Here is a 15,222-nt window from a genome sequence, read left to right as displayed (position 1 = left end):
GCTATCTCAAAAGTTCGATTGGATGTGTTTGGGGAAATGTTGGGCTTGGGGGAGGGCTAGTTGCCCTCTAATCACTTTCGACTATTAAAAAGGACACTGGCCCTTTGAATTTCCAATCGAATGAGCCTGTTTTGAAGTTTCTACGCCATCACCTTCTATAAAAGCCTTATATGCCCCCGGGGCATATCTTAAAACCCAAACCCTAATGGTAAAGGGGGAGCGTCCTCCTCAAAAAAATAATTTCTAACTGTAAAAAAAATCTGCTGAAAAATTTGGCCAATTACAAATTGGTGTCATTTGAAATTAGGAGAATTATGGGCGTGGGGAGGGGGGGCTGGGCACCCTTAAGTCATTCTTGATTATGAAAACGGGCACTACAACTCAATTTCCAATGGAATGAGCCCTTTTTAAAGTTTCTACGACGAACCCTTCCATATGAAGTGCCCTGCTCTAAAGGAAAAAAAAAATGATAAATAGTACATTGTGCAAACATCGTTCTTATATGCCCTCAGGGCACAACTTAAAACCCTTGCCCGGAGAGTTGTGGGGGAGTGTCCTCCTCAAAAACATATTTTCTATCTGGAAATCAACTACGCTGAACAAAATGGCTATCTCAAAATTTTGATTGGATTTGTTTGGGAGAATGATGGGCGTGGGGGGCTAGTTGCCCTTCAGTCACTTTCGACTATTAAAAAGGGCACTAGCCACTCCAATTTCCAATCGAATGAGCCATTTTCGAAGTTTCTACGACAACTCCTTCGATACGAAGTGCCCGGGTGGAGAAAAAAACACATTGTGCCCACACCATCCTTTACTTAGGCAGCGCTAGCCCGCTGCCTATGATATTTAAGATGATTTTACTTCCTAAAATCTATCAGTTCAAGATTATATTTTCTTGTTTTAAAACTTTCTAACGTAGAAATAAATGCACCCTCCACATTTTCAAATGGGAGAGATATAAAACCATTAAAGAATTAAAAGGTAGATATACAGTGAATATAATTTCCTGAACGAAAAAGAAATCATCGAAAAAGAAAACAAGACTTAGTAGTTTTTTATAATGATTAAATAAAAAAAAAAAAGTTTTTTCAACTGAAAGTAAGGAGCAACATTAAAACTTAAGACGAACAGAAATTATTACGTATAAGAGGGGGTTTGCCCCCTAGTCAATACCTCGCTCTTTACGCTAAAGTTCACATTTTAGTTTAATTAGAATAGATAGAAAAATCCTTTAGCATAAATATCGAGGTATTGACTAGGGGGCAAACTCCCTCATATACGTAATAAAAAACTATAAAACTATAAAGACTATTTAAAGTGGTCTTGAATTAAAGATAAACCTATGTCCTTTTTCTTTTTAAATCTGTATCTTTTTCTCTTAAGGAAGGGGGCAGAGAGCAGGGGCGGATCCAGGATTTTTAGGGAGGGGCGCAAAATAGGCTGATCTAAAAAAATGTTTAGGGGGGGGGCAAAATAGGTTGATCCGATAAACTTGCGATAGGAGCAAGTTTAATTTACGCAAACGTGAGTTAATTAATAAATTACACTACTTTAAACTACGCTAGGCCCTGGATCCGCCACTGGGAGAGAGGTAGTCTTATACTAATTTGGGTAACAGTTATACAAAATTACAAATATCTGTAGAAACAAAGATCAAGTTTTAGCGGCAAGATTTTCTGAAAAGTCAAGGAGGGAGGCTGGCATATTGTCCCCGCTGTCAATCAAGGAAACATTTTGGCTTATGTGCAAAACTGTCCAAATCATGACACTAATATTACTACCAGAAAAAATATAAATACTAATTTTGAAACTAATTATAAGAAAGACGAGAATAGTTTCATACCACCACAAAGTTCCGGTTATCATAACAAGAAGAAAATTTTGTTCCTAACCTTTACGTTGAGGGACAAAAAAAACCAAATATTTTGTTAGTCACCACAGGATTTTAAATATGCCATGAAAAATCACTGCTATAGTATACTGCCATTAATCCCATTCGGTTACTCTTTTACACTTGCCACGGATGTCTGATTTTTTCAAAACGAAAATCATTTTTATAAGTTAGCTTTGATCACCATTTATTTATTGAAAAGCTGTCATAACAAAATGCAGCATTAAATGATTCTTTCAATAAAATCGTGCGTTAAGATCCACGTATTTTAAAGGATAGAGTTAAAGATGGGTTCAGCCCCTTAAAAGACTAGAATCACGATGACTTTCAATTAATAAGGGCGAAAATCCCCTTCTCCATCCCCCCCAAATTCTAGGATATAAATGTTAATAAAAAATTAGATTCTATAAATTTTTTTTTGATTAGAAATTTCGACTGAATATTCAAATTTAGCCCAAAGCCTAAATTAATTAAATGAGCCTATTTGCATCCTATGAAGCACAAATATATTGAAATAGCAGAAATAAAAGGACTCGTGATATTTTCCCGTATTCGTAGAATTTCAAAAATCTTCTAATTTATCTATTTACCTTTTCTATAAAGTTAAAATATACTTTATTTTATTGGAAAATATCACTATAATTCAGTTAATTTTATCTTATTCTTCTGAGTCTTTTTAAATGAGTTAGCCTTTCAAATGACTTGTCTTTGAGCGAACCAATTATCAAACAGTTCGTGGTAACGAACTGTAAGTAAGGAGCAAACCGGTTCACTGATAACCGAAACTCTAAAAAACGGAATTTGATACCAATAGATACATCAAAAGAATCAGATTTTAATGCTGATTTCAAATATATAAGTTTCATCAAGTTTAGTTTTACTCATCAAAAGTTGAGAAAATTTGGCTGATTTTAGAAAAAAGATAGAAAGACCCCCTAAAAGTTATAAAACCTTAATGAAAATCACACCATCATGTTCAACGTATAAGAAAACCCTACTGTGGAGGTTTCAAGCAACTATCTACAAAATGTGGAATTTTGCATTTTTTGATCATAGATGCGTGTTCATTTGTTTTTTTGTTTTTTGTTTGTTTTTTTCCCCAGGAGTGATCGTTTAGACCCAGTGGTCCTAGAGTATCATGGGAGGGCGCATTGGAACGCAAATTAAGTTTTAGTGCCCTTTTTAAGTGACCAAAAAAAATGGAGGTTCAACTAGGCCCTCTCCCACGCTCATTTTTTTCCCAAAGTCACCTGATCAAAATTTTGAGATAGCCATTTGGTTCACCATGGTCGCATATATGATAAATATGTCTTTTAGGATGATTTAATCCCCCGAAGTCCCCGGGGGAGGGCTGAAAGTTATGAACTTTACCCAATGTTAACATATAGTATTGGTTATTGGGAAGTATACAGACATTTCAGGCGGGATTTTTTCTGGTAGGGGGGGGATGGGTCGGGGGTTATATGGGAGTATCTTTCCATGAAGGAAGTTTTTATGGGGGAAGGGACATTGCTATGAAGGGGGCACCGGATTTCTCATCATTATTAAAGAAAAAGATCAGAAATTAAATAAAAACAACAAGTTTTTCAACTGAAAGTAAGGAGCAACGTCAAAACTTAAAACGAACAGAAAATATTACGTATATGATTGGGTTCACCCCTTAGTCAATACCTCGGTCTTTAAACCAAAGATTTTTTAGTACTTTCATAAGAGCTATTTATTCTAATTAACGGCCTTTGTGATTCAGGGGTCATTCTTAAAGAATTGGAACAAAATTCGAACTTTAGCTTAAAGAGTAAGGTATTGACTAGGAGGCGAATCCCCTAATTTACGTATTAAAAATCTATGATTATAGAAGTTCGTTACGTAAGTTAATTCGTTTGTTACGTATATTTATTACTAATCAAAACGTTCGTAAATAAAATTTAACAAGTTTCCAGAAAGCCATTTAACCAAATAAAAGTAAAATGAGTGTGCAATTTTTTTTTTAATTATTCATGTACGGTGAGCCAAAATCGAAACTTGCATTAATTCAAAAACGTTCAAAAATTAAATAAAAAAACAAGTCTTTTTAACTGAAAGTAATGAACGACGTTAAAACTTAAAACGAACAGAAATTATTTCGTATATGAAAGGGGCTCTCCCCTCTTCAACGCCTCGCTCTTTACGCTAAAGTTCGACTTTCTCACAACTCAATGTTTTTTAAACAATAAAAAAATTCTAGAGTAAAGAGCGAGGCGTTGAGGAGGGGACAGCCCCTTTCATATACGGAATGATTTCTGTTCGTTTTAAGTTTTAACGTCGTTCCTTACTTTCAGTTAAAAAAACTTGTTTTTTTTTATTAATCATTTTAAGAGCAATTAAGCAAAATCAAACAGTTCGTGCTAATGAACTGTAAGTAAGGAGCGACACAGGTCAATAGTAACCCAAACTCTAAAAAACAGAATTTTGGTATTTTGGTATTAATTTATTATTATATTTTGGAATTTTGGTATTATCTGATTCTTCTGAGTCTTTTTAAATGAGTTGGCCTTTCAAATGACTTGTCTTTGAGCAAACCAATTATCATTTTCAGAGAAATTAAGCAAAATCAAACAGTTCGTGCTAATGAACTGTAAGTAAGGAGCAACACAGATCAATAGTAACCGAAACTCTAAAAAAAGGAATTTTTGTATCTATAGATGTATCAAAAGATTTGACTTGTTATGCTGATTCCAAATATATAAAATTCATTAAGTTTAGTATTACCCATCAAAAGCTATGCGCCTGAGATAATTTTCCTGATTATCAAAAAAGGGGAAACATCCCTAAGAGTCAAGGGGTCTTGATGAAAATCACATTGTCAGATTCAGCGTACCCTAGAATCCTAATGTAGAAGTTTCAAGCTCCCATCTGCAAAAATGTGGAATTTTTTATTTTTTGCCAGAAGAAAGATTACGGATGCGTGTTTATTTGTTTGTTTTTTATTTGGTTTTGTTTTGTTTTTCCCCAGGGGTGATCGTATCGAACCAATAGTCCTAGAATATTGGGAAAGGGCTCATTCGAACTGAAACTAAAAGTTCTAGCGCCCTTTTTAAGTGACTAAAAAAATTAAAGGATAACTAAACCCCCTACCACTTCCCCCTCCCTTTGTTCCTTAAAGTCGTTCAATCGAAATTTTAAGATACCCACTTTGTTCAGCATAGATGAAAGGCTCAATGAGAATGCTTTTGGAGATAACATGACCCTCCACAGTTCCTGAGGAACATTGTTTACATATAGTATTTGTTCCAACCCCCCAATTGCACTTCCTGGCTAAAGGGCAAAGAAACGGAGATCAGCACCGCCGGTAGGGACTGCACAGTCCAATGCCGTATTCTATACCTTTTTTTACGTCCGCAAGAAATTTTTTCGAAGGGAATTCTCAGCTAGAATGGAATGGTCTTTGAGAAATTTTCCTGGCTAGGGCGGGGATTTTACATGGGAATAGCTTTCCTTGGAGGGAGTGTCCCTGGAGAGAAGAAATTTTCAATGAAGGGGGAGCCAGATTCCCGGTATCATTTAAAAAGATCAGAAATTAGATAAAAAAAAGTTTTTTTCTACTGAAAGTAAGGAGCAACATCAAATCTTAAAACGAACAGAAATTATTAATTATACGAAGAGGCTCCCCTTCTCAATACCTCAGTCTTTAGGCTAAGGTTTGACTTTTTGTCCCGAGACTTTAAGAGCGACTCTCGACACACAAGGGCCGTTTAGTTAGAATAAGAACCTTTTTTTTAAGTTCAAAAACGCTTTGAGGTAAAGAGCGAGGCATTGAGAATAGGCAGCTCCCCGCATATAGTTAATAATTTCTGTTCGTTTTAAGTTTGGATTCTGCTTACTTTCCTTACTTTCAGTTGAAAAGAAACCTTTTTTTATCTAACATAAAACATAAGAGAGATAGAAGCTTTCTAGGTTTAATAGGTTTTTAATTTTTCTAAATTACTTACTTCAAAACGATATTGGCTTTGCATAAAATCGTGACACATTTTTTAATCGATTTAAATCAAATAGCTTTAAATCGAGATTTCTCATCTTCTTTTCAAATTTTTAATTATTGCCGCACCCAATCAATTTACAATTTATTAAGATGGCGTTGTAAGATTCACATGGCAATGAGTAATATCCGCCATTTTAAATTACAAAGTGCTGATGTAATATGCAATTAGTATTGGCAAATCCCAAACAAGGTCAAAGGTATGCATGTGGTAATTTTCCTACTGGAGGAACTTAAAACCGTGTGGAATTCCTGTTGTGTTTTTTTTTTCATTTTAGAAAGTAGGTAAGTCTAGTCAAGTACTAGCAGAATAGCCTAGGAATTTTTCAGGATTGACTCCAGAGCCTCATCATACTACAGGAGGATGTTTCTCAAGCTCCTATCTCTTGTCTCTAGTCCAGCCTTAGAAGATTTTATAATAGACAGGTTTATGCTATTCTTTGCTTACCCTAGATTTTGGAAAATACCCTGTTTTGTAGCCGATTTTCATTTGAAATGGGAGAGAAAATTTCTTGCCTATATTTTTATCCGATTATTTGCCTTATATTTTTTAAAATTGTCCTCTTTTGTTTTTTCTTTGAGGAAGACTTTTTGGTTAATTTCTAGTGGGTCATATATTTTTGCTAAATTGAAAGTGAAAAGGTCATTTGATGCCTATTTTTATGCTCTTTCACAATTCAGTAATCGCTTATGGGGCCAATTGCATCTTGAGCCCTTAAAGGGGCCCCAAAGGTATTCTATATGAATCATGGGCGCCCATATGGGGGGGGGGGCAGGGGTGGGGGGCTCCCGCCCCCTGGCTGAATGATGCTGCCTTATTTTTATATTTTTGTTCTGAGATTTCTCTTATATAGCATTAAAAGTGCCACTTCGACAAGGTTTGCCCCCCCCTGGACTTCAGCTTATGGGCGCCCATGATATGAATTATGAAAGAGCATAAAGAGGCATCAAATGATGTTTTCACTTTCAGCCCAGCTAAATTATAGGTAAAGTTCTACCAAATCATATTATTGAGTTAGAAATAAAGTGAATACACCATTCGATGCCTTTTTTTATGCTGATTACAAATATAATAATCATTTCTAGCGGAAATGATTTTTAGACCCCCCCCCCCTATATATGCCTATTCAGGGTTAGGTTAGGTTCTGGAAATATATACCCTGAATTGGCATGTATAGGGGGGGCTGAAATTCATTTCCGATAGAAATGATTACTATACTCGTTATGAGCATTAAAAAAGGTACCGAGTGGTATATTCACTTTATGCGTAAGTCAATAATATGATTTGGTAGAACTTTACCAAATTATATGGGTACTTGTCAATTAGCTGGAACCCACGCGATATATTGTATATGGAAGATGTTTTAGAAACTAGTCAAACAGGTTTCTTTCAATAGAGAATTGGATTGGAAACCGTGGTTTGTCATTGCGTTTATAATATTTAAACTTTTATTTTTTGGGGTTTAGGGGGAGAGGTACCTAGGTTAGGTTAGGTTACGTATTTAATATATGTTATGCTTTACCCCACCCCCGAATGTGTAAATATATAGCCCAAATTTGTTTCTAAACTATTATATTTTCATCTTATTTTGTTTTATTTCATTAGCATTAACCAAACTTGACTTCTTGCGTGGGTTCCAGCTAATTGACAAGTACCATTATATGGTCCACTGCAAATTTAGCGTCAACTTTAACCTCCACCCCCCTAATGTGCAAATATATAGCCTACCCTGATTGTCGACAGCAAAGTTTCAAATTGAGAAATTCAGCGCTATTTTTGTCAACGGCATTCAACAAATTTGAAACGGTAGGAAAACTGTCTATATTTGAGTTGCCTAATAAAGGAGGTTAGAATTGTTATAAATCAGTATTTTTGGAATATATTGCTCTTGAACAACTTATTTATAAACTAGTTATATGTTTTTAACTGCTTTTCAATAACTTAACTAGTATTGATAACTTCTTTGCCTGGTTACAAAAATGAAATACCTTTGGGGCCCCTTTAAGGGCTCAAGATGCAATTAGCTCCAGAAACGATTCTTGAATTATGAAAGAACATAAACAAAAGGCATCAAATGAAGTTTTCACCTCCATCTTAGCTAAATTATATGACCCACTAGAAATTTACTAACCTTTTACTTATATGTTTATTCAGCAAATTGAAAATACACCCCCCCCCCTAGATTTTTGAAAAAAACTCGTAAGATTTTATGAATTAACGCCACTAGATCCATTCCTGAAAGTTTTGTTTGCCTAGACTGGCTCAAGCTTAACTAGGCAACTTTCCAAGATAGGCTATTTTCAGAGGCAACGCTATAGCGTTGCCTATAGTAAAGGCCACATGGCTCCAATGTTTTATTATTTTTTTTCCCCAGAGGCACTTCATATGGAAGGGGTCGTTATATAAACTTCAAAGGGGGCTCATTCGATTGGAAATTGAGAGTTCTAGTGCCAATTTTAAGGGTCAGAAGTGATTGGGAGGCAACTAACACACGTTGTATGCCCACCATTTCTCCAAGCACATCCAATCAAAATTTTGATTGGATTCAAAAAGGACTCCTTCGATTGGAAACTCAAAGGGCTAGTGCCCTTTTTAATAGTCGAAAGTGATTGGAGGGCAACTAGCCCCCCTCTCACGCCCACCTTTTCCCCAAACACATCCAAATCCAATCAAAATTTTGAGATAACCATTTTGTTCAACTTAGTTGAAAATTCTTGAAATTAGGTCTTTGAGGATGACACCCCCCCCCACAGCCCTCAGGGCAAAGTTTGTAAGTTATGCCCTGGGGGCATATAAGGTTTTTATAGAAAGTATTGTCATACAAAACTTCAAATAGGGCTCATTAGATTGTAAATTTAAATGGCTAGTGCCCTTTTTAATCGTCAAAAGTGATTGGAATGCAGCTAACACCCCGTCCACGCCCACCATTTCCCAAAACATATCCAATCAAAAATTGAGATAGCCATTTTGTTCAACGTAGTTGAAAGTTCTGGAAATTATATCTTTGATTAGGACACTTCCACCCACAGTCTTCAGGGCAAGGGTTATATGTATGCCCTGGGGGCATATATGGTTCTTATGAAAGGAATGCTTGTATGAACTTCTGGGGGCATATTTGGTTCTTATGAAAGGGATGCTTGTATAAACTTCAAAGATGGGCTCATTTGATTGGAAATTGAAATTTCTAGTTCGTTTGTTAAGAGTCAAAAGAGATTGGAGGGCACCTAGTCCCTCCAATCTCTTGGAGGGATGTTCATAAAACTTCAGAGAGGGCTCATTTGATTGGACATTGAAAGTTCTAGTTCAGTTTTTGAGAGTCAAAAGAGATTGGAGCGTAACTAGCCCCCCCCCCCTGACGCCCCTTTTTTACCCAAATGCATCCGATAAAAATTTTGAGATAGCCATTAAGATACAAATTGTTCAAAAGTCAGATGACAAAAACTCTGGTGTCGACACAGCCCCCCAGGGCCAGGGGGCAGGTGTTGTAAGTTATGACCTGGGGCATTTATGGTTCTTATGAAAGGGATGCTCGCATAAAATTCAGAGAGGGCTCATTTGATTGGAAATTGAAAGTTTGAGTTCACGTTTTAAGAGTCAAAAGAGATCCGAGGGCGACTAGCCCCCCCCCCCACACGCCTTCTTTTTCCAAACCCATCTGATGAAAATTTTGAGATAGACATTTTGTTAAAAATAGTTCAAAGGTCGGATAAGAAAAACTACGGTGTCAATACAACACCCCAGGGCCCGGGGAAGGCGTTCTAATTTATGCTCTAAAGGCATGTATTGTTCTTATGAAAGGGAAGCTCGTATAAACTTCAAAGAGGGCTCATTTGGTTGAAAATAGAAAATTCTAGTTCACTTTTAACGAGTCAAAAGATACCGAAGGACAATTAGCCTCCCCCCCACGCCCTAATTTGCCAAACCCCTCCAATAAAAATTTTGAGATAGCCATTTTGCAATCAAAACGAACAAAAATTAATTTAAAAAAAAAAAATTTCCGAAAAATGAGTTTTTCAAAGGAAAGTAAAGGCCATTTTAAACTTAAGCTCAGCAGATACAAATACCTGTTAAGATTATTTGAAAAAAAACTACGTTTTCTAAAGAGTTAAAGAGGCTGAGTTACAAGGTCGAACCTTAAAATGTAGAGGGATTTGGAGGCGTTGTTGGGGGGCTGCCGCCCCCCCCCCGAAACCCCCCGCTTTCGCAGCCTGTAAATCAAAAAAAAAAGTTTTTTAAAGTGAAAGTAAGGAGCGACATTAAATCTTAAAACGATCAGAAATTATTCCGTATATGAAAGGGGCTGTGCCCTCATCAACGCCTCGCTCTTTACGCTAAAGTTTGACTTTCTCACAACTCTTTTTTTAAACAATAAAAACTTTAGCGTAAAGAGCGAGGCGTTGAGGAGGGCACAGCCCCTTTCATATACGGAATAATTTCTGATCGTTTTAAGATTTAATGTCGCTCCTTACTTTCACTTTAAAAAACTTTTTTTATTTACAGGCTGCGAAAGCGGGGATTTGGGGGCGGCAGCCCCTCAACTGTGCCTCCTAATCCCTGTACGTTTTAAGGTTCGACCTTGTAACTCAGCCTCTTTAACTCTTTAGAAAACGTAGTTTTTTTCAAATAATTTCTGCACGTTTTTGTATAGTTTATTACCTATTATTGCTTGACTAACTGTTAGATGATTGTGTATTATTCTTTTCTTTCTTGACAGGGTGTTTCAAGGATTGACCTTGTAACTCAGCCTCTTTAACTCTTTAGAAAACGTAATTTTTTTCAAAAAATTTAAAAAAAAAACTGAGTTTCTTTTTTAAAATTTAAATTAAGTATATAAAAAATTTTATCTAACGGTGAATCGAACCCGGGTGTACTGCACGACAGCCAGGAGTCTCAACTGTTGCACTAAAGAGACATAATTGTAATTGTTTTTTTAGTATCCAGAATCTTTTTGACGCAAGCAAAACTTGATATTTGGTTTTTGGAAAACAGGGAAGTAGTTATCAAATTGAGCTGAATCAGAATTTCGAGAATAAGCTCCCAGGCCCCAGGAAAGCTTATCCTCTAAATTTCAGCCCGATCAGACAACGTTAAAGGGGGGTTGTGGTGGGAAAAATTAACATGGGCTATTATAGGAAAACGAGGTTTTTCGTAAATGTAAATTCGGGGGATAATTTTTTCGGTCTGAAAATATCAAAAAGCCCTAACAGGTCAAATTCTGCTTCGAATGAGTCCTCATTCAACCGGATCCGGTGCCAACTGTGGCCTGTAGACGTGGCTAAGAAAACAAAAGAAATGCATTTTAGGTGGCTATATTTGTTTTTTTGAAAACAGGAACGGTGGGATCGGATTGAACTGAAATTTCGACAACAGGTTTCTGTACCCGGGGAGAGCTCAACCTCCTAGTTTCAGCCCAGTCGGACAACGTTAACGGAGGGCTTTGGTGGAAGGGTCAAAAGTTCCGGCCCAGTTTACCCCATGAAGACAAAGTTGGAGGAGGATGAAATTTTGCACGTTTCTTAGTTTGAGCTTGGGCTACAAAATGCGATCACCTCCGTCTCTCTGCGGCCTCTAGGACCTGAAATCGCTTAACATTGTGGTGGGTCGCCTCTTTATAGAGGCACAAGTGTGCCTCCTTGATAAAGTCGGAGGGGGTGAAATTTGGCACGTTTCTTAGTTTGAGCTTGGGCTACAAAATGCGATTACCGCTGTCTCTCTGCGACCGCTAGGACCGGAAATCGCTTGCGGGCTCTTATAGGAAAACGAGTCCACGTTTTCCCGGGCTAGCCCGATTATAGCGGGTTCTTATAGGAAAACGAGGTTTTTCGTAAATTAAAATTCGGGGGATAATTCTTTCGGTCTGAAAATATCAAAGGCCCTAACAGGTCAAATTCTGCTTCGAATGAGTCCTCATTCACCCGGATCAGTTGTCAACTGTGGCCTGTAGGCGTGGCTAAGAAAAAAAAATGATGAATTTTAAGTGGCTATATTTGGTTTTTTGAAAACAGGGAAGGAGTGATCGGATTAAGCTGAAATTTCGAGGATAAGCTTCCGAGCCCTAGGAAAGCTTAACCTCTTAATTTCAACCCAATCGCACAACGTTAAAGGGGGGCTGTGGTGGGAGGGTCGAAACTTCCGGCCCAGTTTGCCCCATGAAGACAAAGTCGGAGGAGGGTGAAATTTTGCACGTTTCTTAGTTTGAGCTTGGGCTACAAAGTGCGATCACCTCCGTCTCTGTGCGACCTCTAGGACCTGAAATCGCTTAACATTGTGGGGGGTCGCCTCTTTATAGAGGCACAAGTGTGCCTCCTTGATAAAGTCGGAGGGGGGTGAAATTTTGCACGTTTCTTAGTTTGAGCTTGGGCTACAAAATGCGATTACCGCTGTCTCTCTGGGACCACTAGGACCGGAAATCGCTTGCGGGCTCTTATAGGAAAGCGAGTCCACGTTTTCGCGGGCTAGCCCGCTTATAGCGGGTTCATATAGGAAAACGAGGTTTTTCGTAAATGAAAATTCGGGGGATAATTTTTTCGGTCTGAAAATATCAAAATGCCCTAACAGGTCGAATTCTGCTCCGAACGAGGCCTCATTAACCCGGATCAGTTGCCAACTGTGGCCTGTAGGCGTGGCTAAGAAAAAAAAAATGATGAATTTTAAGTGGCTATATTTGGTTTTTTGAAAACAGGGAAGGAGGGATCGGATTAAGCTGAAATTTTGAGGATAAGCTCCCAGGCCCTAGGAAAACTTAACCTCTAAATTTCAGCCCAATCGGACAACTTTAAAGGGGGCTGTGGTGGGAGGGTCGAAACTTCCGGCCCAGTTTACCCCATGAAGATAAAGTCGGAGGAGGATGAAATTTTGCAAGTTTCTTAGTTTGAGCTTGGGCTACAAAATGCGATTACCGCCGTCTCTCTGCGACCTCTAGGACCTGAAATCGCTTAACATTGTGGTGGGTCGCCTCTTTATAGAGGCACAAGTGTGCCTCCTCGATTCAAACTCAAAGCGACCAGAAATTACTATTAAAGAATAAATGAAACCCAAAACGAACAGAAATTAAATAAACAATCATAGCAAAAAACATATAACAAGTAATAATATAAATGAATAAATAAATTTTAAAGCGGGTAATGCTTAAATTGACTACGCAAATCAAGCTTAAAACAAAAAAAATATTTTGCTATTGAAGTATAACTGAAACTTAAAACGAACAGAAATTAAATAAATAATCAATGCAAACAAACATACAATAGATATTAATGTAAATGAATAAATAAATCGAGTAAAACTTAAATTGAATATGCAAATCAAGCTTGAAACGAAAAAACTCACTGCAAACAAGAGTTTGGGTATCGCCTCCTTCTCTTACTGTAAAAGTCTAAAACTTACTGCGTCATTGGCGCTTTACTGAAAACTTTATGCGTCTTGAATAGTCTTGGAAAGTATAAACAACATCAAATTGAATATTTGGTGTATAATGGTGTATAATATTAATTGTTGAAAGATCCATCAGTTCAAGAATTTGTCTCAGTGTAATTTTATTTTTATTTTCAATGCTGCAAGAACTATTGCTGTAGAAAAGAAAATATTTGTAATATAATTCGTTTTCAGTGAAGCGCCAATGACGCACTAGACTTTTGGTTTTTATTTACAGTTAAGGAAGGGGGCAGTATCCAAACTCTTGTTTGTAGTGAAACTATATTCGTCTTGAAAAACTTTAGAAAGAACTAATAAATTAAACTGAATATTTTATGTATAATGATATTAATTGCTGAAATCTCATCAGTTCAAAATTTTACTATAATTTTAATGTTAATTTTCAATATTAAGTACAAAAAAAATATTTGTGATGAAATTGGTTTTCAGTAAAGCGCCGATGACGCAGTAGGTCTTAGACTTTTACAATGAGAGAAGGAGGCAATAGCCAAACTCTTGTTTGTAGTAATTTTTGTTCGTTTCAAGCTTGATTTGCATATTCAATTAAGTTTCACTCGTTTTAAGATTTATTTATTCATTTACATTAATATCTATTGTATGTCTGTTATCATTGATTGTATGTTTAATTTATGTTCGTTTTGAATTTCATTTATGCTTCAATAGCAAGATATTTTTTTTTCATTTTAAGCTTGATTTTCATATTCAGTCTAAGCATTACTCGTTTTAAGATATATTTATTCATTTATATTATTACTTGTTGTATGTCATTTGCTATGATTGTTTATTTAATTTCTCTTCGTTTTGGATTTCAATTATTCTTTAATAGGAATTTCTGGTCGTTTTGAGTTTTTATTTTAACAGGTTTCTGTATATTTTGAGCTTAAATTTAAGTTGGCCTTTACTTTTCTTTGAAAAACTTATTTTTCGGAAGGTTTTTTTTAATTAATTTAGGTAAAAAGCCCATGTTCTATAATTTTATCTTGAATAGGATTTATATTAGGCTTTGCAAGGCCAAGATTGTATGAGCATTGATAACAGATCTAATGTAAATAATTGAGTGAATCAGCAGGGGTGCAAAACCATGAAAATGTAAGGATTTTTTAAAGTAAAGATTCTAAAAAGACATCCACGGGTTTAATATGGGGAATCCAAAGACACTGCTAGGTGGTAAAGGTTAGAGTGGAGTATAAAGGTCTGAATGATGGCTGGTAATAGTCGTACTATCTAAAAGGCTTCTGCCATCTATAGAAAATTAGGCTAGGGAATTCAGAAAGGGCGATTACAATTAGCACAGTGCGCGTCTACACCTCTAAAGGAGTGAATTTTATGAGTACCTTCAAAGTTTTTTTTGTTTGTGAAGAAGGCAACCAGGGACGGATATAGGAAAAAATCTTGGGGGAAGGTCCAATGTGACAAGGGCGCCAATGGGCAAAATCATGGGGGACGGTCAATCCGACAAAGATGCCAATAATTGACCAAATTGACTAATATATTCTAAGAAAAAAGAAGAAAAAAAGGGAAAGAGGGCGCCATGGAAATCTTGGGTGGAGGGGTTCTACAACTAAATTCAACTACAAAAGTTGGGGGGCTATACAACTAAAAAGTTGTATAATTCATAAACACTGAATTGCCGAGATTAAGTTGATAAAAAAATCAAAACAAATCCGCCATGTTTTCTTTTTATTCTGTTAGGCCGCTTAAAAACTGCCATTTCACCTAAATGTCGAAAAATATCAAAGCCGACAGAAGAAACATGGCGGAGAGAACAACGGAGAAACTGTGTTGAATTTTGTATCCAAATTAATTGTGACAAATCAATATTTGCGGATTATATAACTTTAACCAAATAGATTTTATAATTAAATAGTAAGTAAGTAAGAATAG

General features: G+C 36.5%; 1 protein-coding gene across 1 annotated transcript in view; it reads left to right on the top strand.

Moving 5' to 3' along the window:
• The first annotated feature begins 6,052 nt into the window (after positions 1-6,052).
• LOC148954796 (inactive serine/threonine-protein kinase TEX14-like) overlaps positions 6,053-15,222 on the top strand; it is a 72,909-nt gene continuing 63,739 nt past the window's right edge. The window contains exon 1 of the mRNA XM_089107943.1: positions 6,053-6,106. Within this exon, the coding sequence (XP_088964069.1) occupies positions 6,069-6,106 (38 nt within the window). The 5' untranslated portion in view covers positions 6,053-6,068. The remainder of the gene's footprint in view (positions 6,107-15,222) is intronic.

Source organism: Artemia sp. Qi Xiang Cuo, chromosome 2 (genome assembly GCF_049724085.1).
Source record: "Artemia sp. Qi Xiang Cuo chromosome 2, ASM4972408v1, whole genome shotgun sequence".
Classification (NCBI taxonomy): domain Eukaryota; kingdom Metazoa; phylum Arthropoda; class Branchiopoda; order Anostraca; family Artemiidae; genus Artemia; species Artemia sp. Qi Xiang Cuo.
The sequence above is the reverse complement of the archived record's forward strand: the minus strand, read 5'-3'. Positions and strand labels throughout refer to the sequence as shown.